Genomic DNA, 26,144 nt, shown 5'->3' with positions numbered 1-26,144 from the left:
CAAGTGTAAGCCAGTCCTGGGGACCCCATTAAAACCGTGTCATGACCCACTTCGGTTGGGGTGCGGGAGGGGGTTAGGGCTCTGGGCTGGAGGTGCAGGCTCTGGGATGGGGCTGAGGATGAGGGGCTTGGGGTGCAGGAAGGGGTTCTGGGTTTGGGGGTGGGCTCAGGGCTGGGGCAGGGGTTAGGACGTGGGGTTCGGGCGTGGACTTGCCTCTAGTGGCTCCTGGTCAGCGGCACAGCCAGGGTGCAGAGGCAGGCTTCCCGCCTGTCCTGGCACCACAGACCGCGCTGTGCCCCAGAAATGGGCAGCAGAAGGTCTGGCTCCTAGGTAGAGGCACGCAAGCAGCTCTGCGCAGCTCTTGCCCAAGGGCATGGCCCCCCCCCCCCCCCCCAGCTCCCATTGGCCGGGAGTGCGGAGCCAGTGCTCGGGGCCGGGGCAGTGCGCGGAGCCCTGTGGCCCCCCTGCTTAGAAGCCGGACCCGCTGCTGGCCACTTCCGGGGCGCAGTGCGGTGTCGGAACAGGTAGGTGCTGACCAGAGCCGCTAGGGTCCCTGGGCAACCCACTGCCTTACATGCCACGACCCACCCAAACTTTGAAAAACACTGCACTAGAGTACATATCTGGGGTCCTGGTCGGGCTTGTACAGCTCAAGCTGCCGTTGCTTTACAGCTCTGATCTAGCAAATTTAATAACAAACTCGGGTATGTCTACACGTGCTGCAATTGCCCTGCCGCAGTGTAGACGTACACTGAAACAAGCTGCAACAAGTGTTTTGAAACAAATAAAAATGGGGAACATAGGAGGGAAGACAAGGTTAAAAAAAGAATTCTCCCTGTGCTGTCAGTATGGAAAAGGTAAAAAGAGGATGTTCTTTAGCTGGCTACTGAAAGATCTGACCTTTCTGTCTTTGTAGCTGAACATATTGGCCTGTGGCATAATAGGCTCTTATTCAGTCATCTTAGCTATTGCTTGTTACCTGTACACAAGCCTCGCTTACATCACATTGGACCTACTCAGGAGGGTTCTGAATGACGATTTCAGCCAAGCTTACACCAATGTGCCCTTCCAAACAAATGGTGAGTAATTAGGTTTTGTCTCTTCACAAACCACTAAGTAAGTAAAATGACTCTGAAGCTCTTACTGAGAAGAGCTACTTGTTCCAGAGCCATAGCTATCTGGAACTTCCATGGCTTCTGCCTTGTGGTATGTGAGCACCTCCCATGCATTAAGATGACTGTGTTCTCTCTCTCCCTTTCTACTGAGGGATTTTTTGAGGCTTTTCTTGAATGTAAATTAATGGGTGAGGAGGTGGGTTTTGCAACTTTCTTTAGAGCAGCTCCAGGCTACTTGGCAAGGATAGGCTGAAGTACATGGCTTCCAGATGCAACTAAAGGCTCTGGGCTTCTGTAAAATCCCAAATTCCAATCCGATTTTAAGAGAGGCTAACTTTTACCCAGTGTGAATCCTGTAACAAATGCCTGGATCGTGCCAAGGCGAAGGTGTCCATTTAATGATTAAGAACTGGTTTTGGAAACTTTCTCCCCACATGCTAATCTTCACTTTTAAAAAAAAAAAAATCTTAATCACCACAACATGCTTGAGACAAATGATCCCCCATTTATAGATGTAGAAACGGAGTTTAAGTGAGTTGCCCAGAGTCCTATAAAAAATAGTGAGGCAAAGCTGGAGTTGTAAGTTTAACTCAGTCCTGTACTTCAACTACAAGAGCCCCCTCTCCCTCTACAAACATACTGTGTGTGTAGTAGGTACCCAGCCCTGTATTTTCCATTCCCCTCTGACAGTTTGCTCCAAGCCATGTCAGTATGCAAATCAGCATCTAAATCTGAACCTGACCTTTTCCCCCCACAAAAGCAACGTCGCTGGAGTGGGAAAATCCCTTCCTTCTGATACTGTTTGAATGAATGGCTTCCTATTCCCCTATAGATTTAATCATCTTGGCAGTATGGGGGATGCTGGCAGTCGGTGGAATAATGGTGCAGCTTCGCCGAGAGAGACGTGAGATACCCTTTCCACCACACCCTTATCGTATCTGGAAGCGAGAAAGGGAGCGCAGGATTACTAACATCCTGGATCCTAGCCACCACATCCCTCCTCTGAGAGAGAGGATCCATAACAAACTATCGCAGATCAAGGAGTTCTTCCGAAAAGAGCAGCCAGCTGGGGAAAGAACTCCATTGCTTCTGTAATTAACCAAATGGTGCACATTGATAGCTACTCAAAAGGGCTCTAAGCATCTAAACTGAGGTGGTGATGACCAGCATCTGTCCAGCAATGCTGACTTGGTGTTCTTATGACCTAATCCCGCTTAACAAAGCTACAGTGTATGCTGGACGTTGAAGACAAACCTTTATCTAGCTGATAAGCTGAATGCTGTCCTGTGCTCTTTCTCAGTGGCCCATTTGTCCTGCTGTAAAAACTTCTGGTTCCTGCAGAGACCTTGCACTAAGGGTGGAGTATATTTGAGTGCAATGACTAAGGTGTTTCTCTTTGTGAGTCTTGTGTTTGTTGGAAATGTTTAGGTATGTGAAGTCTAAAAACAAAAGCCTGAGAAGGTAACTTGTGATTTAAATATGTGCAATGTCAAAACTCTTCCCTTGTATCTTGTAATGGATTTTCAAGAGACCACCTTGATTCTCACCAGACATGAGCATCCTATGCCGAACATACAAGGGAAGAAATACTAAAGACAGACTAGATATTGAAGTATCCTAACTGCAGTGTCTTCACAACTATTAAACCTTCAATATTGGTACGAAACCTACATCTCTGAACACAGTAATGGTTTTTAATAGGTCTATTACTGAACCATCACAAACTGTACTTGTGTTTTAATTGCACTGGATTAATATTTGTATTCCTGTGTGTTCAGCAACTGGACTCTGCCTCAGAGAGAGAATAAGAAGGCTCCTTTTCACCCTCCCTTTTAAACTATCTGTGGGGTGGGATGATGTCCTTTCGGTACCAAGCTGCTTGTCTGGTCTCTGCTTGAAGAGTTGCCCTGAGAACTACAAGAAGCAGTGAGGCAAAGCTGGAGTTGTAAATTGTAAGAGATGATCAAACACAAGAGAGTCCCCTCCCTTGCTTTAGCTTCCCTAATTGCTTCTTTGAGCTAGGAACACCTAAGGGCTAATGGCCTCCTTGTTTCGGCTACTGTACTTTGTAAATAGCTTTTGGTTCCTGAGAATTGATTGTTAGCTCTTCATAGAAGAATAACCCCAAATTCAGCACTTCTGTATTTAAATTCAGATTTTTTTTGAGCTTGCTCAAAACACTAACCCTGCCTCTTAATCCGTGCTTTTCCCTCCCCTCCCCTTTTGGGTTGAGGATAGGAAGAGTATACTGCAGGTAAAGCATCGACCTGAAGCCTTGCTGGTTGGTAATACATACACTTCTCTGACACTCCAGTTAGCACACTGTGTGTGAAAGGAGTTACCAGACCATCCTTCATATTCCTGAGAGCTAGTGTCCTTTTCTTTTTAATCACTGCTGGAGAAGGGAACAAGAGTGGCTTAGTTTGGATCACTCAGTAAAACCACAAATCCAAGCTTTCCTCCAGCTCCTCCTCCCCGGCCTCCAAATGCAGTCCTTTCCCTTGCGTGTGTATGTGGCGATAAAGTCCATACCTCCCAAGTCCTGATCTAGCTTATGCAGGCAGTTGTACCTCCTTCCTCTTCCCTCATCACCCCCACTTGTATACCTCTAACTCCTAGGCAGCAAACAGCATTGACCTCTCTTGCTTTGTTGTAATGCTCTTCAACTTTGTATTAGAACAACCACTAACAAATAGTAAAATACTAAACTTACCAGTGCAACTTGATGGCTAAACTGAAATTCTTTCAATATGGGATACCACCTTGAATTACAAAGTGGTAAAAGAATCGAGTTTTTTAACTATAGCTTTTGAAAGCTGCAAAACATCTGATGGCATGAGTGGACCACAACCTTAACAACAAGAAGAAGCCTTCCCTTGAAATCTTGATACTTCAGACCATTTTAATACTACTTAAGCTAATTTTTAAAATGTTCATTATGGGGTGAAAATTAGTAAAGATGTGGCATAGTTTCACAGTTTCTTCAAAGGCTGATTTAACTTAATCTTAAATCAGTCATTCATTGTGGGAGCTAAAACACAAGGGCCAGATTATAGCATAGCTCAAATGAAATCAATAGAACTATGTTGACTTAGCATGTTCAGGACCATATCTTCAACTGGTGTGTCTTTCAAGTGTCTCAAGGAAAACCTGTTTCTCATCATCTACTGGACTGATGCTCACTGACTACCTTTCATAGCACTGATGATACTGAGTAACTTTGCCACATCCGATGGCCACAGTAGCAAACACTTAACTTGGATATGAAACTACCCTTATATATGTTTACCTTGTTTTTATAATTGCCATGATTAACATTGTGAAAGAGAAAATGAGTTGCATTTGTTCCTATCTTTTATAATAAAGATTTTTTTAAAAGAGTACATGGAATTGAAGTCTGCTCTTGTAGAGAGTTTTACCACCTTTTGTACAAACATGATCAAAACCAATCTGTGGAAACACCTTTTGTCTGTTCTGTAAGTCTCTTGTGGAGACGTTCAAAAGGTGAGTATGGAGGCTTCATTTTATCTTTTGTACAGTAAAATCTTGAGTTCCCATCTGAGATGTGGGCCACATTGTGCTCAGAGTCCCTGTCCCAAAGACCTTACACCATAATCAAAGATTTGGAGAAAGAAAACTATAGCCATATTTTACACATTGAGGAAATTGATTAAGCAACTTGCCCAAGGTCACACAGGAAAATATTGGCAGGGATGGGAATGAAAATCAGATCTCCTGTGTCCCAGTCACAGCCTTAACTGTGACCATCCTCTTGAATTTTGAACAAAGCTTTTTCTAATCCACTTGAGTGCTCTGAGAAATGTCCTTTTGCAGTGGTTTTTGTAACTCTATCCTCAGCACTGCTCCATGTTTTCCAGCATTGATCCCTATGCCTACTTATGAATTCATGTCATGACTTGTGAAAGATTAACATGACACCAAGCTCCCCTTCTACAACAAAGCCCACATGCCCTCTGACCCTAGACACTTAATGAAGCACTGCAGCTGTAACAACATTAGTGTAGTCAATTACCAGCACCAAACTCTTACATTGCTATGACAACTTTTTAGCAACCAGGACTTTAGAGCTACTTCCTCCCTCAAACCAAGGTTTCTTGTCTGACTCTTACTGGCCATGCCACAGCTATCCCTTAAAGTATCCTACCTCCTTTAATCATTAGGACTACTAGTTTTGGGTGAGAGAAAATGGGCCCTGTCAATTTTCCACCATGTGGGCCAGAGAGCAAGGGTCATACTCTCCATGGAGTGTGCTGTTTGTCAATTTAATGTGAGATGATCACTATAATGCACATTGGTTTGTAAAGCACTCTAAGATAGTTATAAATGTCAGCCAGTGGGAACAGTACTGATTGTTGTGGGGATGGTTGTATTCAGGGCCCTGTGGCTGCGAAATTGTTCCAGAATCTGTTTTTATTCAAGAATCTTTAGTTCTTATAGCTGCTGGGCTAATGCTGAAAGCATGAGCAGAATGTAAACTCAACTAGTGTATACAGTCAACCTGAAACAAAAGCTCAGACATGAATTAGCCTATTTTTTTTAAATGGTTAAGTGACAGGTTTCAGAACTATTTCATGCATCATTTTCAAAAAAACATGTAGCTATCTATCTATCCCAGCCTTCCCCACCCTTTGCAGCTCTCAGGCCCTCCAATTTCCTACTACCACCCCTAATGCATTTAGGTATTATCAATGCAAAATCTACAATATAGTGAAGACAAGATGGAGACAGCATGAGATTGAATTTGAAACTAAAGAGAGGCTACTGTACTGACCAACTCCATACTTAGTTCAATAAAACCTCCAAGTTCTAAAACTGCTTGAAATAAGTTTTAGAACTTAAATCCAGTAAAGGACATGGTCAAGCAATTAAAAAAAGTAATTGTACTGTTAATAAAATACCATTTAAATATTTTTGGATGTCTTCTACATTTTCAAATATATTGATTTCAGTTATAACACAATACAAAGTGTACAGTGCTCACTTTATATTTTTGATTAAATATTTGTACTGTGTAAAACAAGTATTTTTCAATTCACCTAATACAAGTACAGCAGTTCAATCTATCATGAAAATTGAATTTACAAATGTAGAATTATGTACAAAAAAAGCATTTTTATATTTGAATGTAAAACTTTACAGCCTACACGTCTTGTACAGCCAATTGCTCAAACACATTTGTTTACATTTGCAGAAGATAATGCTGCCTACTTGTTGTTTACAATATCACCTGAAAGTGAGAACAGGCATTCACATGGCACTGTTGTAGCCAGTGTCAAGATATTTATATGCCAGATGCACTAAAGATTCCTATGTCTCTTCATGCTTGAACCACCATTCCAGAGGACATGTGTCCTTGCTGATGATGACTTCTTCTTCCTGATAATCTAAAGCAGTGAGCCCTGATGCATGTCAATTTTCATCATTTGACTCAGATGCCACTAGCAGGTTGATTTTCTCTTTTGGTGTTCTGTAGTTTCCACATTAGTGTGTTGCTCTTTTAAGACTTCTGAAAGCATGTTCTACACCTTGTCCTGCTCAGACTTTAGAAGGCACTTCAGATTCTTAAACCTTGGGTCAAGTGCTGTAGCTATCTTTAGAAATCTCACATTGGTACCTTCTTTGTATTTTGTCAAATCTGCTGTGAAAGTGTTCTTAAAATGAACATGTGCTAGGTCATCATCTGAGACTGCTATACATGAAATATATGGCAGAATGTGAGTAAATCAGAGCAGGAGACATCAAACTCCCTGGGGGAGAATTGTGTCACCAATTATTTAACTCTCTTTTTTTTTTTTTTTTTTTTAAATGAGTGTCATCAGCATGGAAGCATGAGCTCTGGAATGGGGGCTGAAGCATGAAGGGGCATATGAATGTTTAGCATATCTGGCACACATACCTTGCAATTGTGGCTACAAAAGTGCTATGTAAATGCCTGTTCTCACTTTCAGCTGACATTGTAAATAAGAAGCAGGCAGCATTATCTCCTGTAAATGTAAACAAATGCATCTGTCTTAGCGATTGGCTGAACAAGAAGTAGGACTGATTGGACTTGTCAGCTCTGAAGTTTTACATGTTTGAGTGCAGTTATGTAACTTGTATGAGATGAATTGAAATACTATTTATTTTTACAAGTGCAAGTATTTGTAATAAAGTGAGTACTGTACACTTTATTCTGTGTTGTAATTGAAGTCAATATTTGAAAATGTAGAAAACATCCAATATTTAACACTGATTAAAACCAATTTTTTTAATCAATTACATTTTAGTTAATTGTGTGAATTAACTGCAATTAATCAACAGCTCTAGTAATCACCCAACTTTATTATATATGTGAGTTAATACTCAGAAGTAGCAACCTGAATGCTGATTTAAATTTTTTTTAAACCCTGAAGGAAAAGTCAGATTTTAACAAAGTGTTTTCAAAATTTAAGAAAAATGAATTTTGTAAAGTGTTCTGTATTAGCAAACTCCTGTAATACTTGGTTTGAAAGCTGCATGACAACCTTTAAAAGTGACTAAGCAGTTACTTGTCCAAACTGACCAGAGTCTACAGAGATTAAGTGAAAAGTACATTTGATTTTCAAATTTTAGTTCCTTGTCACTTTACAAGAAAACCTGCCTCCTTAACATTTAAAGGAAGTTCAGGGAAGGCCACGACCCCACCAATTGGACATCTTTTCTATAAATATAAAATACTAAGCATGCTAATTAGCAAAACGTACCATTCAAGAATGTTGCTTTAATCATTAAGCCATCTACATTTTCAGTCATCTTTATTCATAAAATAAATTTACTGTACAATACACATTCCCAGCCGTATGTTCACTTCAAGCATCTGCATTACAAAAATAGTGGGTATGTGATGCAAAGTAGTCACTCCACACAATGTGAAATATATTTAAAACCCTAAAATTGAGTTTGTTTGGGGGATGGATGGAGAGAAATATCAATACATGTAGGTGAAGATTAGGAATAGATAAATTAAAATCATGTTTTGTATTTACAAAGAAGCACTAATCAAGCATTGTTTCATAATAGAGCAACCTTAAGGAATTGCCACAGACTAACAGCTTCCTCTGTTATACAAGCTAGGAAATTACATTTTAAAAAATATAAAATGTGTTCAAGATAAAATTTAAGATGTCTTTGGACACCAGTCAGTAATGGCTAAAGGGAAATTGTCATTTTTTACAGCTCTCAAATGGAAATAAAATCTTTCCAAGGCTGATGCAATAAAGAGGCATTCTATAACATGCAGTTTTTTCTAAGTTCCTAAACCAAAAGATAAGATGCTGATTGTGTAGTCACTGTCAAGAAACAGAACGAGTGATCTTTTCAATAATTTTTATGAACTTATTTTGTAAAAAGCAAGATTCCTTGGAAAGTTTGGAGAACTCAATCCACAGTTGTCTGAGTTCTCATCATTACAATGCCTTTTATCACTTCCATAGGAGCAGTTCAGTTATTCCAATGACTAACTTGCATATTTACAGTCTTCACCAAGCAAGTTCATACAGATTAATTACTTTTAATATTTGACTTAATCTTTTGCTTCAAGGGAGGGGAAGTTACTATGTGAATTATAGTGGGAATTAGTAGCATCTCTATACCAATGGTTCAATCAGTAACTTTATAAACCCAAGTTTTTCCACAGGCTAATAATTCAGTCTTAGACATTTATACCATGATACGTTTTAGCCTACAAGGGCTCAAGAGTTTTGGGTTTTTTTAATTTGAAAAAAATATTGGTTTACATTTACAGTATTTAATCTGATTTATCAAATGAAGCTTGAGTAGCAGAGCAATAGGATTCAAACAACTTTTGCTATGTGAAAGTTTGAGCTGCCAAAGTATTCAGATTTGGCTAGTGCTTGTGTGTATAACAATTTTTGGTGAAGGCTTTTACTATACATATTTGAAGATTTACTTTAAATTATGAATTGTTTTACATGCCAGACAAAAAAATATGTAAAGGAAGCCACACATCAATTGAGGGTTTTTACCTCCTTTTCTTATTCAGGGAAGCAATTTGTCAAATTTACACTCAAAAAGGACAAAAGCAATGCAAGAGTTATTTCCTCAGCTTTTCACTTCACACTTACATATTGCAGCACATGTAGCCCATCTAGTGTGATTCCAACAGTTTAATTGGGAAGTGCCAACTTTTCATTTCTGCATTTGCCTCAGGACTTAAAGAACTGGCCCTATTTTGCTCAGTGAAGCATGTTAAAAGCACAACTCAATCTATAAATGGAGTTGAAGCAAACTTTAAAAACATTTTTAGTACCTCATGAAAGTGAGGGATTAATAGCACTATTAGAGCCTGCTAGAGTGCCAACTTCCTCTAATGGTTCTTTCAGTATACCTTATTTCAGCTACTTCAGTTTGGGTGTCTCCCAACTGCTGCTTCCCACGTTGTGATGAACAAACATCGAATTACAGACTAGAAACAGACCAACCTAGTCCTCTACAGTTTTGAAACAAAAGTCTGAACCCTTTCCCCTCTCTAAAGGTGACTGGCTACATAAAGAACTGAGCAAGATGGGAGCAGCTCTTTTAATGTTACTGAAACAATTTAAAAATAGATTCAGTATCTGCAAAATACTTTAACAGAAGTATTTAGAACTGCACATACATATGAGCAGAACATACTGTGGATACCTACAGAAAGTACCTTCTAATATTAAATATTATTTACAAGTTGGTTTACAGCTGAGTGCTGATAAAGATTAACAGCATTAGGAATAACAAGACGTGTCATTTTAAATTAGCTATTTCCTAACTGTCATACCAAATGCAAGTGATGATCATATTTTGAACAGGGATTCTTCAAGAGGTCTGTGTTTCCACTGACTTCAACCAGGAATTGGATTAGGCCCTTAGTATTACCAATTCCTGTTGTGAAAGGTAGTTTTGACTATAAAATTTGTTAAAAGACAAACAGCAACATGGATAGTACATAGGGTCTACCTGTTACTTTAACTACTCTTGGCCAAGGAGACTGATTTCAAGTGTCAGGTTATTTAGGCAGGTGTCCTTTTTATGATCAGTAGTTTATACACATTTTCTATATGTGAATGTTTAGCTTGTCATTTGTTTTGAATGGATTAATACAAAATCTCCAATTCCACAACTGCATTGAGAAGCAATTTCCTACAAGAGTTAGGTCTATGGCAATCAACTAATCTGGTGCTAAAAACCTTGATATACTGTACACTGTATAAAGCATTAACCTGAAGTCTGATTTAAGATACAGGAGCTTTCTGGTGCCCTATTCAGTAACAAATGCTTGACAAGTGAACCCTGATACCCTAAGCTGTTAAATGTGCAACAAAGTTTGCTGACTTCACAGAATCTTCAGCTCTTCCTCAGGCTCAGATCACTGCTCGTTACTAATGCTGACAGAGATGTACTCTCCGATACATCATCTTTCTTGAGATTCAGGAATGATTCTCTGGTGATCTGAAGGATTTCCCTCAGGCCGTTGTTTTCTTGCTAGACCATGCCAAAATAAAAAAAAGAGACACTTAAAATAATTCCCGGTGGAAATCAGGACAAAGAAAATGAAAATAAGATCTATTTGGGGAGGAGATTAATTGTTTGGGATGGAAGAGGAAGAAAGTAGTCTTACATTAACCTGTGATTTGAGAGGGAGGGAGTATTTAGTTCTATTTTTTGTTGTACTGAACAGATATCTTCAGTATCAAGAAAAGCGTTCAAAGGAAGAAGATTTTTTTTAAACAAAGCTTAAATTTAAGCTAAGTTAAGATTTCCCCCCCCTCATCCCCAATGGCAAAACACTTATTTAAAACATTTCTCTGTGGCAAAGCATTGTGCAAGCACATAACCAGAAAGCTGCACTGCCTACCCTAAACATTCAAAAAGCGATCCCAAAAATATTTTTAAAAAATGTTTTTTAAGACAAAGACATGCATGTGGGTTGGAGGCTATTTGCCTTCTAGTTTCTGAACCTTCAGGATACACTCCTGTCACATTTTTAAAGCTTTTGTCTACAACCATGAGGGCTAAAAATTTAATTGTTTAAAAATGAAAGCTGAAACCCTCAATCATTTCTCTAGGAGCTGGAACTTTACATAAAACATCCTATTGCAGGACTCATGAAAAAAATCACAAGAGTTGGAAACAGAGCAAAACTGACTAGTCTTATTGTCCAAATAGAGCATAATGCAAATAGGAGCATAAAAATAAATTAGATCAAGCTAATTCAATAACATATTACATTTTGATAATTTTGTCATGAGATGAGGTTGTTTTGGGTGGCACTAATATGATGGGAACAACAGGATCGGAAAATTTACATAGAACAGAAGCGGAGACTGAAAACCAAGAATGCAAAGCATCCTTTGCCATGCGGGATTAAAATGGCAATAAGAGTAGAGAAGATTAAGCTTTCTTCTTCAAAATTACTGGCTTTGCAGACTTCATGGTTGGAGGTGATGAATGTTGAAAACAGTTATTTGAATGGTTCATACAGATCTTTAATTAAGCTGAATAGCATAGCATTCTGTAAAGGGCACAAAGAAGTGCCACTGGTAAGGCTCTCTCTAGTCTGGACACTGTTGCAGAGAATATAGCATCTAAGGAGACAGATTAGAAGTCAAGGTAGACAACTGGAGCCAAGGAAAATATTTGGACAAGTGTCTCTCAGAATCTAGTGAGTGCCCAGAACTGATGTGAGGAACCCAGGCCTTTATGCTCTGGATCCCCTGGGGTGTGTTAAGCTTCTGGAGCCTGAGTGGAGTTCAGCCACTGCCCCAATCTCAGGGCATCTCTCTTCTAACTGGCACCCCTTCTGAGTGTGAACCCACTATCCAGCCACCTACCCCTTCTTAGCTCAGCACTGACTCCCCTGCACTTAAACCCACCCCTTTCCCAGAATGCCACCCAAAAGGTGTGAAGCCTCCAGTTTACAGTGCAGCAGTTGTGATGCATACACACTTACAGTTTACACTTTGTACAGTCTAACACAGGGGTGAGCAATAATTTTCGCAGGAGGGCCACTTCACTAATTTTGGTACGTCGTCACAGGCCGCACGTTTCTACTATATTAATGGAGGGAGTGCGGGGTCTGGGAGGGAGTTTGGTTGTAGGACCTGGGACAGGGGGTTGGAGTGCAGGAGAGGGTGCGAGGTGCAGGCTCTGGCCGGGAGACGCTTACCACAGGTGGCTCCTGGCGGTGGCGCAGCAGGACTCAGGCAGGCTGCCCACATGCCATGGCCCCACACCGCTCCCGGAAGCGGCTGCGGCCAGCTGCTGCTGGCACATTTCCATGCACTGCCCGCGCTCGCAAGCGCCACCCCTGCAGCTCCCATTGGCCAGTTTCCAGCCAATGGGAGCTGTGAGGACGGCGTTGGGAGCGGAGGCAGCGCGCAGAGATATGCCAGCAGCAGCCAGCCGCTTCCAGGAGTGGCATAGGGCCACGGCAGGCATGCAGCCTGCCTGAGCTCCCCACTGCGCAGCGGGACTTTTAGCGGCCCGGACTCAGAGATCGCAAGGGGGCAGAGGAGGCCGGACAGAAATGTTAGTCATGGCGAGCTGGAAAGAAATGTTAGACGGGCCGGATCTGGCCCACGGGCCGTATTTTGCCCACCCCTTGTCCAACACCTTTATCCTCTTTTATACTTAATCCTGTAAAGCACAGGAGAAAACAGACCATGGAAAATAATAAAACATCTTAACAACAATCTCTCTCACTAGCTCACCTTTCTGTTGGAAGTTGTTGAAGAATAATCTGTGTTCTGCAAGGTGGGCAGGGTATCCCCTGCCTCATGCATGCTGTCACAAGGAAAGACTGCAGAAAACAGCCCCCAAGCAGAGACCAGCCTGTGGTCTTTTAAAACCTTCACCATCTGTCAGGTGACACTCATGCCAGCTTCCCTATAGGAGCACAAAGTCACTTCCCACCTGCTAAAGCAGTTCTTCAGGGCAGAGACCAGTCTCTTGTCTAGAGTGACTAGATTTCCAGTGAGTGGGTACTTGAGACAACTACTCTCTATTTTTGTTTTGCCACCAGCCTTTGGAATTTGCAACCCTACATGGAGGCAGGCAGACCACAGAGAAAGCAAAAGGCTGCATTTTCAAAATAGAGAGTTTGCAGCCTGACACAAATATAGGCTTCACAATCTCACACAATTCATAAACTGAACAGGCATATTCCCAATTTATCATACCAGGACAGCAACAAGGAATTTTCACAGTGGCCAAGTAGTGCAACTAGAAGAATAAATAGAGGGGAAAAGGGGGGGGGCAAGGAAAAGGAAATAATGTATTAAAGGCTAATTCCACTGACATAAAAGCTGAGCGTGGTCCCAATGCACTCAATTAAGCCTAGGCATAATATGTAGATAGTATGTAGCCCAATTCTCATATAAACACTTATTTCAGCAACTCTGCACTTCAAGTACTTGCTTCTGTCACCATGACTAAAAGTGGATAGAGAGAGGAGATGGGCCAAGCAAAATAAATATGTTTAATGCCAAAAAAGGGATGTAGATTAAAAAAATAGATATATAATAGGTGGTCAAATAAAGAGATAGCTTTAAGTTTGAGCAAACCCTTGTAATGTTGAGCAAGAGAGCATTTCAAAGCTAGAAAGTTCCTCTGCTTTAAAAATACATGCTACATTGTAATTTTATTTCAAAATGTGATAACACTTTAGCGGTGGAGGTGGGAAGAGAAAACCTTGTGGCTGCCATAGCTTCTTTGATGGAATACTTACTTCAAGCTGAAAAATACGCTCCTGCTCTTTGCAACCCTGCTGCTCATCAATTTCAATGGCACTTCTCATTACTGCTGCCATTTCTGTAATTTGGTCCACATGCACTTGTAGATCCTAAACCATAAGTGAAATAAAAAGCTTTACCAATATATTCTTTCCTGCATTAATAAAAGTGAGCATTAACTGCATTTTAACTACTGTGCCAGCTATCAGAAGTTTGAATTCTACAATAATTTAGATCTAGCAGTAAAAAAAGCCCCACAACGTTAACTAATATTACTGTGACAATTTATCCAGTAAACTTTTAAAAGAAGAAAGTTATCTTTGCAAAAGGCTTCTTCTTCAGTCTCATGCCTGTGGAAGTCTGGATCAAGCTTGCTACAGTATCACCAAAACTGACCACATAATCCCTACAGAGGTAATAATGATTTCGTTGCTCTTGTTCATCCCTGACAGTCCTTGCAGTACATCTACTACTTCCATCTCTGTTTGTGGGATGGTCCAGACAACTTCTAGTTTTTATGAGGTGTCCTTCATCTATGTTTGCACTTTAATCAATCTTTGTTATCTTGCCTGCCCACTAAAAGACACATCTGTTCTTTGGTCAAAATTTTCTATTTTACACCTCACCTGGAAGATTAGTCCCCTATTGTCATCTCCCCCCACCATGCTGGGGAATTGTTTCTACACCAAGCCAGAGGAATGCATGTCACCCATATACCTACACCATTTTCTGCATCTATTGATTTTGACGTATTCCATTTAAATTCTGCTTTGCTTGGTATATCTGATGACATCAAAATAGTATGGCTACACTAAAATCATTCAAGAGCATCTGAAAGCCAAATATTAGTTAAACAACAAAGCTCAAACGATTCCCCAAAACAAAGGAATTCCTTGTATATCCCAGGAGGGTTTATATTAAAATGAAGGTGAAATCAAAAGCGTTGTAACTATTTAAGAAGTTGAAATAATGTTTCGGCTTTAATAAGTAAGTTACAAAGTTAATTCCATCTTTAGCTTGCCCCATTGTGCCTACGTATTGCAGAGGCTTGAAAAAGCCCATGATCTTGCTAAATATGCCTGATCTTCAGGACATCTGCTACAAGAGATTTGGAATTTTCTTTTTTTGGTGTGGGTCACAACAATAATATTCTTCTATTGTTTACTATTTTCAAAAAGGTAAAGTAAAACTAAATAAGATCTGGAGGGGGGGGGGGGGGAGAACACAACCCAATTTTAAAATGTACATTCTGATTTGCTGCCAACTGCCTCCTCTCCAGTCCATAATTAAGTGCTTCATGGACACGTTGAGCTGCACTGATGAAGAGGAGTCCTTGTTGTTACAAGGACACATTTCAATCTTTAGTTTAGAGTCATTACAATGTTAATATGGATGTAAACTTTAAAATTAAAGTATTACAAAAAAAGTTAAAAGGTGTGCAGTAACCAGTGTTTGAGTTGCAATAGCTCTGTTGTTTGAAGTACTTGGTTGTTTTAACAGTTACCATATGGCACTATCCACAGTAAGGATCAAGTGCCTGCAAAATAATTTTTTTTTTTTTAAATGGTCAAACCAGTTTTTAGGAAGTTTAAGATTAAATTGTTCATAGCAGGAAACTGCATGACAAGTTTAAATTCAGAGCATATTTCTAAACCATATTTAGACCAGTTTTCACTACTTAACACCATACAGATATTTTTCTGGTATATATGATACTGGTATAAATATTTTCAAATTTCTGTTTGAAAAAAAAAATCAATTGCAGAAAGCAATGTGGAAAACTTCAGTAGACAAGTGCCAACAGTTGCCACTTGGTAGAACAGTGTTCACTGGTAAAGCAAGGTTAATTCCTTGGACACAAAATTTGGAGTAATTATATTCTTAATGCCCATAAGAGATAGATGCTTTTAGACTGCACTTCAAGATTATCCAACATTACTGACTATACAGACTAGTAAGAAGTACAAATGGTGAAATTCCAGGCATCTAGACACATTAAAGTCTCCCCAACAGACATACCAAATGGGATTGAGTTGGACCAAAAAGATCAAGAGGGCCCTGAAATGTCTCTGCTAAAATAATACTTTCCCCAAACAAAATACTCTTGGGATAAATCAGAGGGAGATGTATAGTTTCCTTGCTTAGGACTTAAACTGTTACTGAAACAAATGCAGTTTCTTTGAATGCTTCTTCTTCATACTTTTCTAGACACAAACTCACTTTATAGTACCTACATTTTTTTAACTCCTATTGTATCTATCAATGTACGTTCTATTTGAAATTCTCTCTTCCACAGAGGGAGTTTTTCTGATTTTTAACCCAAAAGGTTAACAGGAAACTCCAAGTAGAAGTGAACTGAGGGAATATCCCACTGTTTTATTCTCAGCATTTATCTGTGAAGTTACTTAGTTTATTGTGCCATCTTACAAAGGTACAATTTAAATACATGTATTAATTACTTTAAAAAGATGAATTGAACATTGTCACCTTCTGGCAAAGCCTATTAAAAAAGTGAAGAACCAAAATAACATCGGTTAGCTTTAACTAGGAGCTGAATAGCCTCACACTTACATATATATCCCACTGATGGCAGGTTAGAAAAACATTGCCTTTTAGTAACCCTTTACTCTTCTAGCTTTCCAGGATCATCAAGCAGCTCACCCAATATGGACAACTTCCAGATCCACTCAGACATCCTACAATGCACTGGTTACTCCATAGCATCTCTGATTAGTGCTGAAACAGGAAGCCTGCCTGAAGGGGTGGGAGAAGAGAAGAAATATAAGCCTGGTTATTCAATATTCAGAAGGTTCTCTCAAGAGTTTTTTCAAAACTAGTTTAATACCTTCAGAAAAGCGGTTGAATATTGAATAAAACAAGGCTTACCTTATTGACCCAGCACTGATCACAGAAGCCATTAAAGTCACAAGTGCATGCTGGAACACTGAACTGATCTAAATTATTACTGGAGACTAGGATAGCCAAAAGTCCAATATGGCACAGCTGCCTCTCCCTTCCCCCCCACCCCAGGTCTACAAGAGGAAAAAGAGAATTATGGAAATGTAGTAATGAAATGCTCTTTGATAAATGCATAAGCACACATCACAAGCATCTAGTAAGATTGATCTGTTAGTTTGAACAAGCTTCCTGTCCATAACTAGGCTATGCTATAAAACTTGGGAATTGCTAAAGCACTTTCTAATATAAAATGACATTTGCTCAATTATCTTATTATATTGACACATGACTACAAGTTAGAATTAAAAAAAAAAAAATTACCTTGGAATGTTGCTCTTTTAACTTCGTTATTATACCTGGATCGTCCTTTTTGCTGGCCATGAGCAGCCTAAACATCTGCTCTCTGTATTTGCTCATTATGAGTTCCAAAGCAGACTGATGTTCTTCGAGAGATGTACGTAGTTCTACCAAAACAATTAAAAATTGCTTCAAGACTTGCATGCAAAAATACTTCATTTGAGAAAACTAATACAAGCTCTTAGACACCACCAAACAAAGTCTGCATAGCACTTGCGCTGAGAAGTTCTCCCACAGCCAGAACCTATAGAGTCCCTTTATGCTACTCCAGCCCTTTTAACTGAAGTCAAGTGGTCAGAGAAAAGAGTGAGGATCTCACTCCTAGTGCTCCACTTAAAACACCCAGTGCGGAGTCCATCTGGAAGTTACTTAGGTTACTGTTTTGATCTGTAACTCTGCAGAGTTTGTCTGACTTTAAACATGAGCAAAACTTTGTTTTGAGATACAATATTTTGTGATTCTTCAGTATATAGCACCAGCAGTTAATTTTCCCAAAACGAAGCTTTTTTGCACCAAAGACTCAAAGCAATTAACCATTACAAAATTAATAAAGGGAGTGGAATTGTACTTAGTAAGCAGGGCTGATCTTTGAGTTTCTAGTGCCCTACAGAAGGGTAGATAACTTCCTATGTGAGACAAGAGAATGGTGAATATGAATCTGTAACTGCCCCCTTGTTTAGAGTACCCCAAAACCATCAAGTCAGAAGATATTTCATTAGACTAATTTTTTTAAAAGAAATAGAAGCCTCCCCTGTACATAAATAAGTTATTTTCTTAACAGTAAGACATATACAGATAGATATATTCTGTATAGTAACAGTGAATAATAGTCAAGTCACAGGATAAATAAGAGCTATAAGACCTATAGAAAATTACCAGCAAAACTACATTTTAAAAATCTCAAAGGAAAAATAGTATGCCTGAATTGTTTTTTTGTTCACCATTGTAATAAAGATGCCAAATCTCCAAATGTCTACACAACCAGTGTATATGACTGATTATACTAGAACAGCAGTTCTCAAACTGTGGGTCGGGACCCCAAAGTGGGTCCCGACCCCATTTTAATGGGGTCACCAGGGCTGGCTTAGACTTGCTGGGACCCGGGACTGAAGCCAAAGCCTGAGGGCTTTAGCCTGCGTGGTGGGGCTCAAGTTACAGGCCCCTTGCCCAGGGCTGAATCCCTTGGGCTTCAGCTTTGATCCTCCTGCCTGGAGCAATGGGGCTCAGGCTTCAGTCCCCCCTCCTCGGGTCGTGTAGTAATTTTTGTTGTCGGAAGGGGGTCGCGGTGCAATGAAGTTTGAGAACCCCTGTACTACAAGAATTTAAGATTAGAAGAAAAATTTCTTAGGATATGATCCTACATCCATTGAAGTCAATGACAAAACTCCCACTAATTTCAATGGAGCAGGATCAGATCCTTAAAGAAGAAAATATTAAGCTTCACCTTTATTTTCCTGTTGCAGTTCTCTGATCTGCCTGTTTTCCTGCTGGATACCCATTACTAATGTAGATCGAGGCCGATGTCTTGCTACCTCATTAAGCTCTTGAATTTCTTCTTGGTACTAGTAGAATTAAACAGATTTTAAAAAAAAAATACTTGTGTAAATGAAGGCAAGCAGGTGTATTAGTCCTGACTGACTAGTTTCAAAGTTGGAATCTGACCAATATTAAATAGCCCTTTTGATACACTGCTTATTATTAATTAACAATCATTTAAAGACCATTAACAATAGGGCTACCATATGTCCGGATTTCCCCGGACATGTCTGGCTTTTCGATCTATAAATAGCCGTCTGGGGAGGATTTCTAAAAATGTCCGGGATTTCCCCCCGGTCAGCTATTTATAGATCGAAAAGCGGCGCTGCTCGGCAGCCAAAACCCCTTCTCGGCTCCCTCCATCCCCTGCAGCCTTAGCACGCCCCCGGCCCCGCAGCTGTCTTCCCCCTCCTCCCCTCAACGCTCCGCCCCCCTGCTCCTCCCCCTCACCTGCTTCCCGCGAATCAGATCTTTGCAGGAAATCTGAAAAGAAGCAGGGGCAGGCGGGCAGCAGCAGGTAAGCTGGGGTGGGGGGGAACACGAGGAGGAGGGCTCCGGGGAGGCGCGGCGCAGCCCAGTCCGGCCCCGGCCGAGTGGCTCCGGCCCTGGCCGGCCCCAGCGGCTCCGGCTCGGGCCCCGGGGCACTGGCCCCAGTTCCGGCCGAGCGCGCCGGCCCAGCCCCAGCGGCTCCGGCCCGGCTCGGGCCCCAGGGCGGCGGCCCCGGTTCCGGCCGAGCGCGCCGGCCCCGACCCCAGCGGCGCCGGCCCCGGCGCGGCAGCCCCGGTTCCGGCCGAGCGCGCCAGCCCCAACCCCAGCGGCTCCGGCCCGGCTCAGGCCCCAGAGCGGCGGCCCTGGTCAGGGGATGGGGGGGAGGGGGGTTGGATGGGTCGGGAGTTCTGGGGGGGGCTGTCAGGGGGGCAGGGGTGTGGAGAGGGATCGAGGCAGGCAGGGAGCAGAGGGGGTTGGATGGGTCGGGAGTTCTGGGGGTCCTGTCAGTGGGCAGGGAGCAGTTGGATAGGGCATGGGAGTCCCGGGGGTCTGTCTGGGGGCAGGGGTGTGAATATGGGGTGGAGGTGTGGATAAGGGTCGGGGCAGTCAGGGGACAGGTAGGGTCCTAGGGGAGCAGTTAGGGTGGGGGGTTCTCAGGAGGGGGCAGTCAGGGGACAAGAAGCAGGGAGGCTTAGATAGGGGGTGGGGTCCTAGGGGGCAATTAGTGGCAGGGGTCCCAGGAGGGGGTAGTCAGGGGACAAGCAGCAGGGGGGGGGTTGGGGGTTCTGAGGGGGGCAGTCAGGGGGTGGGAAGTGGGAGGGAGTGGATGGGGGTGGGACAGGGCAGGGGCGGGGCTCCTCCCCCCCCCCCCGTGTCCTCTTTTTTGATTGTGCAAATATGGTAACCCTAATTAACAAGAGCTAATTTTTAACAAATAATCTTATGTCTGAAGGTTCTGCTGACCATTATAATTCCCCTGAGATGCAACATTTACTTCACAACTTTAAATAAAGATAACACATTTATTAGTTTTTCTACTTTACTGAAATTGTTAACATGACAGGATGGGTCTCCCAAACATGGATACCACCCAGCCTTTATCACCACCGACCCACCCACAGAATCTAGTAATATCCATTGGTTAATATAACAGCAGAAAGGAAATTTTTACCCACTCAAAATAAGCTGAATAGGCTACTTTGTCACAGAAGAAAATCTAAAGATGAGATGAGAATACTCACGCAAGGGAAAACAAGAGATTGTTCTTATGTAAGTCTCTATACAAAAATTTATTAGCGGAGATGTGCAAAATTAAGCAAAAATATTAAACTACTTTTAATTACTTCATAGAAGAGCAGCACATGGACACTGAAAGTGCCACAATAAATCATAAAACCCAATCCTACAGACACCGGACCATGCTTAACTTTAAGCATGTACATGTTTGCAGGATGGGGTCATAGTAACCGACAAGTAATTTGTTTGTAGAATCATAATTACTAGAGACAAGAGACCTACTGGATCATAGATTTCATCCCAATCCCCATGAGATCACCAGAGGAGGTCCTGGATATTAAACAGATAATGCACTATACTGTAGGAGTCGAGAATATTTAAACCAGTTTTAAATAGCGATGTTTGAAGGGTTTTCAAAGTGTCTTTTTAAGTGAGTAAGCAAAATGGGAAAAGAAACCTGCTTCATCGCTTCCACCCGCTTGTTGAGAGCTGTAGTCTGTTCAATAAGAGCTTCTGCTGCGTTGTCATGTTCTCTTAGTCGCTCTACTAGTGCTTTAGCATCAGCTAGGGCTTTCTCAATTGTGCAACTCATTTCTAAAAAAATAAATTTAATTATTTCCAAAACAAGGACAATTTATCATGCAGCTGTATCACCACCATGTCATACCTCAAACACATCAAATGTGTTTTCATTAACTCAGAAGCAGTCAGTTACAGTCTTTCCCTCATCCCCAAATAAGGAGAAACATCTTCACATTGCAGGAACTATTTTCTCCTGGGGAACAAGGAAACTCTGCATCCCCCATGGAACCCTGAGGCCCCCATTTCCTTCACCACCTTTAATCCCCCAAATTCACTACAGCCAAGAGCTGAAACTTTTGCAATTACAAAAAGTTATGTCACATTAACTGAAATTAAAGACACCTAATTAAAGGCTATCAAAAATACAGGAATAGCACTTTTCCCCTTTATTTACACTTCAACCAGATTACTGCAGCTAATTTCCTGGCAATCTTAATACTGGAACACTATGTTCAAAGGACATCCAGAGAGTTCTGTTTCTGAGACTTAAATTTATCCCATAAAATTCAGTAAGACAGGGCAGAGATGGAACCATAGGTTATTCGCTATTCTGAAAGTGGAATAGCTGGAATTTAATATGGAACAAGAAGGAAAACTAGAGCAAAGAAAAGAGGGGCAGATGTGTTCAGAGCATAAGGGGAAAGGTGATGCTGGCACCTTCATTTTGGACTATTGTTTTGGCTCGTTCCTCCAGAAGGTATTACAGCAGTCAATATGAGACATGAGGACCAACTTCTTGCAAAGAAGGATAAGCAGGAAGGACAGAATTCTGGAGGAGTTGAAGAGACAGTGGTGTGACTTGCAATAGCCTTTTTGGGAAGTGTATATGAAAAGAGGAAAATCAAAAATTATTTCTAAATTTGGTTACTGAAGAGATCATGGTGTTGAAGCTAAAAAAAAAAAAAAAAGTTGTGTCATTCCCCCCCTATATTTTAAGGTCCCAGTGATGTATTTGAGAGGGGGGGAAATCTAGAACTGATGCTGAAAGGCTAGGAATAAAGGTACATTTTTATGAATCTTGAGTGTAGAGATGACCACTAACTGGGCAAGAGGAAATCACCCAGGGAAAAATTTGGAGGTCCAGAATAGGTTATTTTTATCTATGTCTAAAAATGGCTCCAGCTACCACTGCATGCAGTATACTTTCCTCACGTCAAAATATGGACTTTTTAACTGAACTGAGTAACACATCAATTTAGGACACAAAATGAACATACAGAAATCAATTAAAACTTCATGATCTAACATTACAGCCACTGTGACCAGGCCCTCGCTATGGCTAAGGTAGCAAAACTGTATATATTCAAATTTGAAAAACATTGGCCTTATGAGATTTTATACCCTTAGTCTTGGTACTCAGATTATATTTGGTTTCTTATTTGGAGATTTTGATGCAATCTCTTCAGTCATTGTTGAGTTCAGAGTATGGAGGAAAACCCACACACTTTTTCCATTAAAAAAACCCTGCTCATGCTTTTGAGCAGTAAAAAGAGCTACAGTAAAAAGACAGCAAGAGTTTGAAACTCGGCATAATAGTAGCCCTCAATGAAGAGTAGGGCTTTTATTTGCCTTGGGGAAAATTATAAACTATTAAAATAATAACTTCTGAGCATGCTTACCGAACATTTGCCAAGGGGGAGATTTTCAAAAGCACAAGAGATCATTTAGATGCCAAACTTCCCTGAAAAAGTCAAGAAGAGTTGGGAGCTTAACTCCCTTAAGCCCCTTTGAAAAATCACAGCCAAGATTTTAAGCAGATCCTAATGAAGCCCCTATTTCACTACTGATTATTCTGACAGACTAGTCCAGGGTGTGCTGGTTAAGAGGGAGAATGATTCAATGAATCAAACATTTACACGTGAAGCAAAATCATCCCCATTCCTGCCTTACTACGATCAGGAGGGGGGAAAAAAGAGAATAATTTTATGATTGCTCAACAGTGTTCCGGCATTTTAAGAATATGATGCAAATCTAATTCTGCAAAGATTTTGATATCTATTTAAGTTACACAGAAGTTTTAATTTGATTAATTTGACCGGAGACTCCCTCTCTGCCCTGAATACAACATGTAATATACAAACATGTTTACTTTTGTATTTATGTAAAGGTAGCCAGGTGCCTTTTCAGGGATCCCATTGGTAGAGAATGGAAAAAAGCTTGTTTATTCAGCAAGTAAGCTTCACTTAAAAACTGGCAGATGCAGGCTGGCTGTAAATGGCTGTTAACACTACAAACATTTACAGGAAATAAGTGCATCTTTAACAGTTAATCTTGTGGGTTAATCTTTTTCGTTTGCAGTACCTAGCCAAATTCTTCAGAATTGTGTGGGTTACCAGACACAATCAGATTGATTTGTTTTGTCTTAATCGGGCTGACATTAGTTTTTTTTTTTTTATGAATATTAATGGAGAGTTGGCTCATATGTTTTTCCCCCCACTTCAAATCTGTGTTCTTGTTATTTCTAGGTGAGAACACTTACAACAACAAACACAAAAAGTTTGGCCACACAGGCTGGCAAAACTGTGATAGAAGCAAGGTTAGCCAGAACCATATTTAGATAGTTTAAAAATTGTTCTTTAATTTATTTTCCAGCACAGGTGTGAATGGAGCCTCACACCTTACAGTGAGCACATTTTTTGCAGTCTATATTGGAGCTTATATATCATTAACTTTGATTCGACTACACCATTACTGGACTTTTCAGTGCTGACGCACCTTTCTAGGCAAATAATCAATTTTGCTCTTCCTACATTGCAGTAAAAAGCCTGTTTGTAGCAGAACCAGCAAGGTTCTGAATTACAGTGAATGACTTAAGAAAGCCTGTGAAATGAAACCACACATCCTGCATAAACATAGCTCTGGGGGACTTTTTGTGCACAGCTGACATTTAGGGGCAAGTCCAGGAGAAATACAGCAACATATGTCCCACCAAAAATAGTGGGAGCCCAGGTGGTGCAGAAAATACTCCCAGTTCTGATGTTAGTGGGAGCAATTTGTAATGCCACGTGTGTAAAACAGCTGAAAGTGCCTGAGAAAGTAAAAATTGGACAGTAACAGACTGAACCTGGTTGAGATTCTAAACATAGTGAACTTTCAACTATACTTGTAGCTGCTTCCATCACGTCACACTGACTGTACATTCATTTTAGTTTTCAGAGTGACACACAGACTGACATTCTTGGAACCTTAAGCCAGGAACCCACTAGGCTGGGCACTGTACAATCATAAAAAAAAAAAAAAAAAAAAAAAAGGATAATCCCTACACCACAGAGTTTATGAGACTTTCTACTCAGCAGTTTGGGCTGTGCTTTGGAAAAATCATTTTTAACTTGAGCAGAGATGTGACCAGTCTATCTACAGAGTTGGGAATACATCACTGAATCTATATATCTGGAAGGTTTTCTTTGCAACCATTAGGGCAATAAACTTAACACTTACAATCTTAGATTCTATAAGAACAGTAGCCTCCCTCCTCCCCCAAGGAAATGCATCTAAATGGCAAGTGGATATGTCAAGCCAGGCTTTTTCAGGGATTTCAGAAATGTCAGGGTTAGCACAGAGCAAGATCAACAGCTCTGACAGCACAGCAATACAGCCACCTACATGCTCACTTCTTGCCACTTCCTGTCGTTAACTAATTACTTTGAATCTTATCAAACTCAGTTGCCTTAAAAACATACAACCCCCCTACACACACATAACCTTCCTGTGTCTTTCTGCCTGTCTCCATCTCTGCTAAAAACTTCTCTGCCCGGTTTGTTTCTCTTAATTTCTCTCCCTTTTGATGATTAATTTTCTAACACGGAACAGTTTTACCATACGGAGCTTGGGCAAAGAGGCAAAGGCACCTCTGGGCGAGCACTGCACGCAACCTCTCTTGTAAAACACAGAGCGAGCAGCATCCATCCCCCTTTGTACATTTATCACGCGAATCCCTCCGCGCCTGACAGCAAAATATTTAAGCGATGCCGCGGTGTGTTGGGGACCGTAGCCGTAGGAGAGCGGGGGGGGGGGTGCAGGGGTGCTTGGCCAGGGCGGGCTGCCCCAGCCTGACGTCGGCAGGAGAACGGCTCCAGTTGCCACACAGGCGCGTGCCCGACAGGGCTGTTTGGGTGCCGCGGCGTCGCGCGCTGGGCGGGACAGGAAGGCGGGCGGCAGCGCCCGATAGTGTTACCTCACGACAGCGGCACGTATCGCGGGTGGACGAGGCCCTCTCTGGCTAACGTTCACCGGGCACGGCCACAGGCGCCCGAACGTCACAAACGCCTCCTCCCCCGGCAGAGCACAGCGCCCCCAGCCCCGCTCCCTGTAGCCCTCCCCCGGCGTCAGGGGGGGTCCCCGACTCACTCATAGCCGGTGGCTCCGGCAGCGCTAGGCGCCGGGAGCGGGCGGAGGCCGCCGCTTCAAATCGCGGCGAGTGCGGGGGGAGGCGCCAGGCCGAGGAGAGACCCCATGAGGGGGGAGCGAGACGCTCCACAGCTACCCGCCGGGACGAAGAGGCTGGAGGGAATAGAGACTAGATATCGCGAGACTTCCAGCCCGTTCCACCTGCTCGGCTTGTGGTAAAGTGCCACAGCCAAATATCGCGAGAGTGTCAGTTTCTCTTGCGAGCCCCTTGGGAAGTCCCGCGAGAGGCTCTACGGACGGTGGGTGTGTGGTGTCCGAGTCTCGCGATATCACTGTGGTTACGGTAGCCAGGCACGGGCATGGGGAGTGAATGACCCAGGTGGGGGGGGATCGCTGTGGCCAGGCCCGGGGCAGCGGCGACGGGCTCCTGGGCTACTGGCTTAAGCGGCAGCTTCCGGGTATCGGAGCCTGAGGGGTGAGCGGAGCGGGGAGCCCGGCTGCTCCCCGCGGGTGCCGGGGCCGAAGCGCGGCCCAGCGTTAGGGGCGGGCTGTGGGGCAGCGGCGGCAGGAGGGGGATGGAGGGAACCAGGCCGCCGCGCCGCCCTCTCGTCCCGGTGTAAAGCCCAAGTGCGCCTGCGCGCTCCCTGGGAGGGCAGAGGCCGCCCCAGGCGGCGCTTCTCCGGCAGAGGATCAGGCAAAAGTAAGAACACCCCCCCCCCTTCCCTCGCGCCCTGTGTGTGTCTCCCAGGAAGTGGGACTC

At 42.2% G+C, this 26,144-nt stretch overlaps 2 protein-coding genes across 4 annotated transcripts in view; one reads left to right on the top strand and one right to left on the bottom strand.

The window, feature by feature from the left end:
- The window catches only part of TM7SF3 (transmembrane 7 superfamily member 3), a 29,351-nt gene extending 26,153 nt beyond the window's left edge, over window positions 1-3,198 (top strand). The window contains exons 11-12 of the mRNA XM_065416234.1: window positions 917-1,079; window positions 1,948-3,198. Coding sequence (XP_065272306.1) covers window positions 917-1,079; window positions 1,948-2,210 — 426 coding nt within the window. The 3' untranslated portion in view covers window positions 2,211-3,198. The remainder of the gene's footprint in view (window positions 1-916; window positions 1,080-1,947) is intronic.
- A 4,664-nt stretch (window positions 3,199-7,862) lies between these two features.
- On the bottom strand, window positions 7,863-25,546 carry FGFR1OP2 (FGFR1 oncogene partner 2). Of its 3 annotated transcripts, none has more exons than XM_065404348.1 (6): window positions 25,385-25,546; window positions 20,913-21,049; window positions 18,639-18,756; window positions 17,159-17,301; window positions 13,876-13,989; window positions 7,863-10,631 (listed from the first exon to the last, which is right to left on the bottom strand). In XM_065404348.1, exons 1-6 carry the CDS (start codon window positions 25,386-25,388, stop codon window positions 10,494-10,496), a joined length of 654 nt encoding a protein of 217 aa, XP_065260420.1. In that variant the 5' UTR covers window positions 25,389-25,546; the 3' UTR covers window positions 7,863-10,493. The 3 variants fall into 3 exon arrangements, with proteins under 3 accessions (XP_065260420.1, XP_065260427.1, XP_065260411.1); XM_065404355.1 differs by lacking the exon at window positions 25,385-25,546 and adding an exon at window positions 25,212-25,266; XM_065404339.1 differs by lacking the exon at window positions 25,385-25,546 and adding an exon at window positions 22,657-22,765.
- Window positions 25,547-26,144: the final 598 nt, after the last annotated feature.

This window comes from Emys orbicularis, chromosome 1, assembly GCF_028017835.1.
Source record: "Emys orbicularis isolate rEmyOrb1 chromosome 1, rEmyOrb1.hap1, whole genome shotgun sequence".
Lineage (NCBI taxonomy): Eukaryota > Metazoa > Chordata > Testudines > Emydidae > Emys > Emys orbicularis.
The sequence above is the reverse complement of the archived record's forward strand: the minus strand, read 5'-3'. Positions and strand labels throughout refer to the sequence as shown.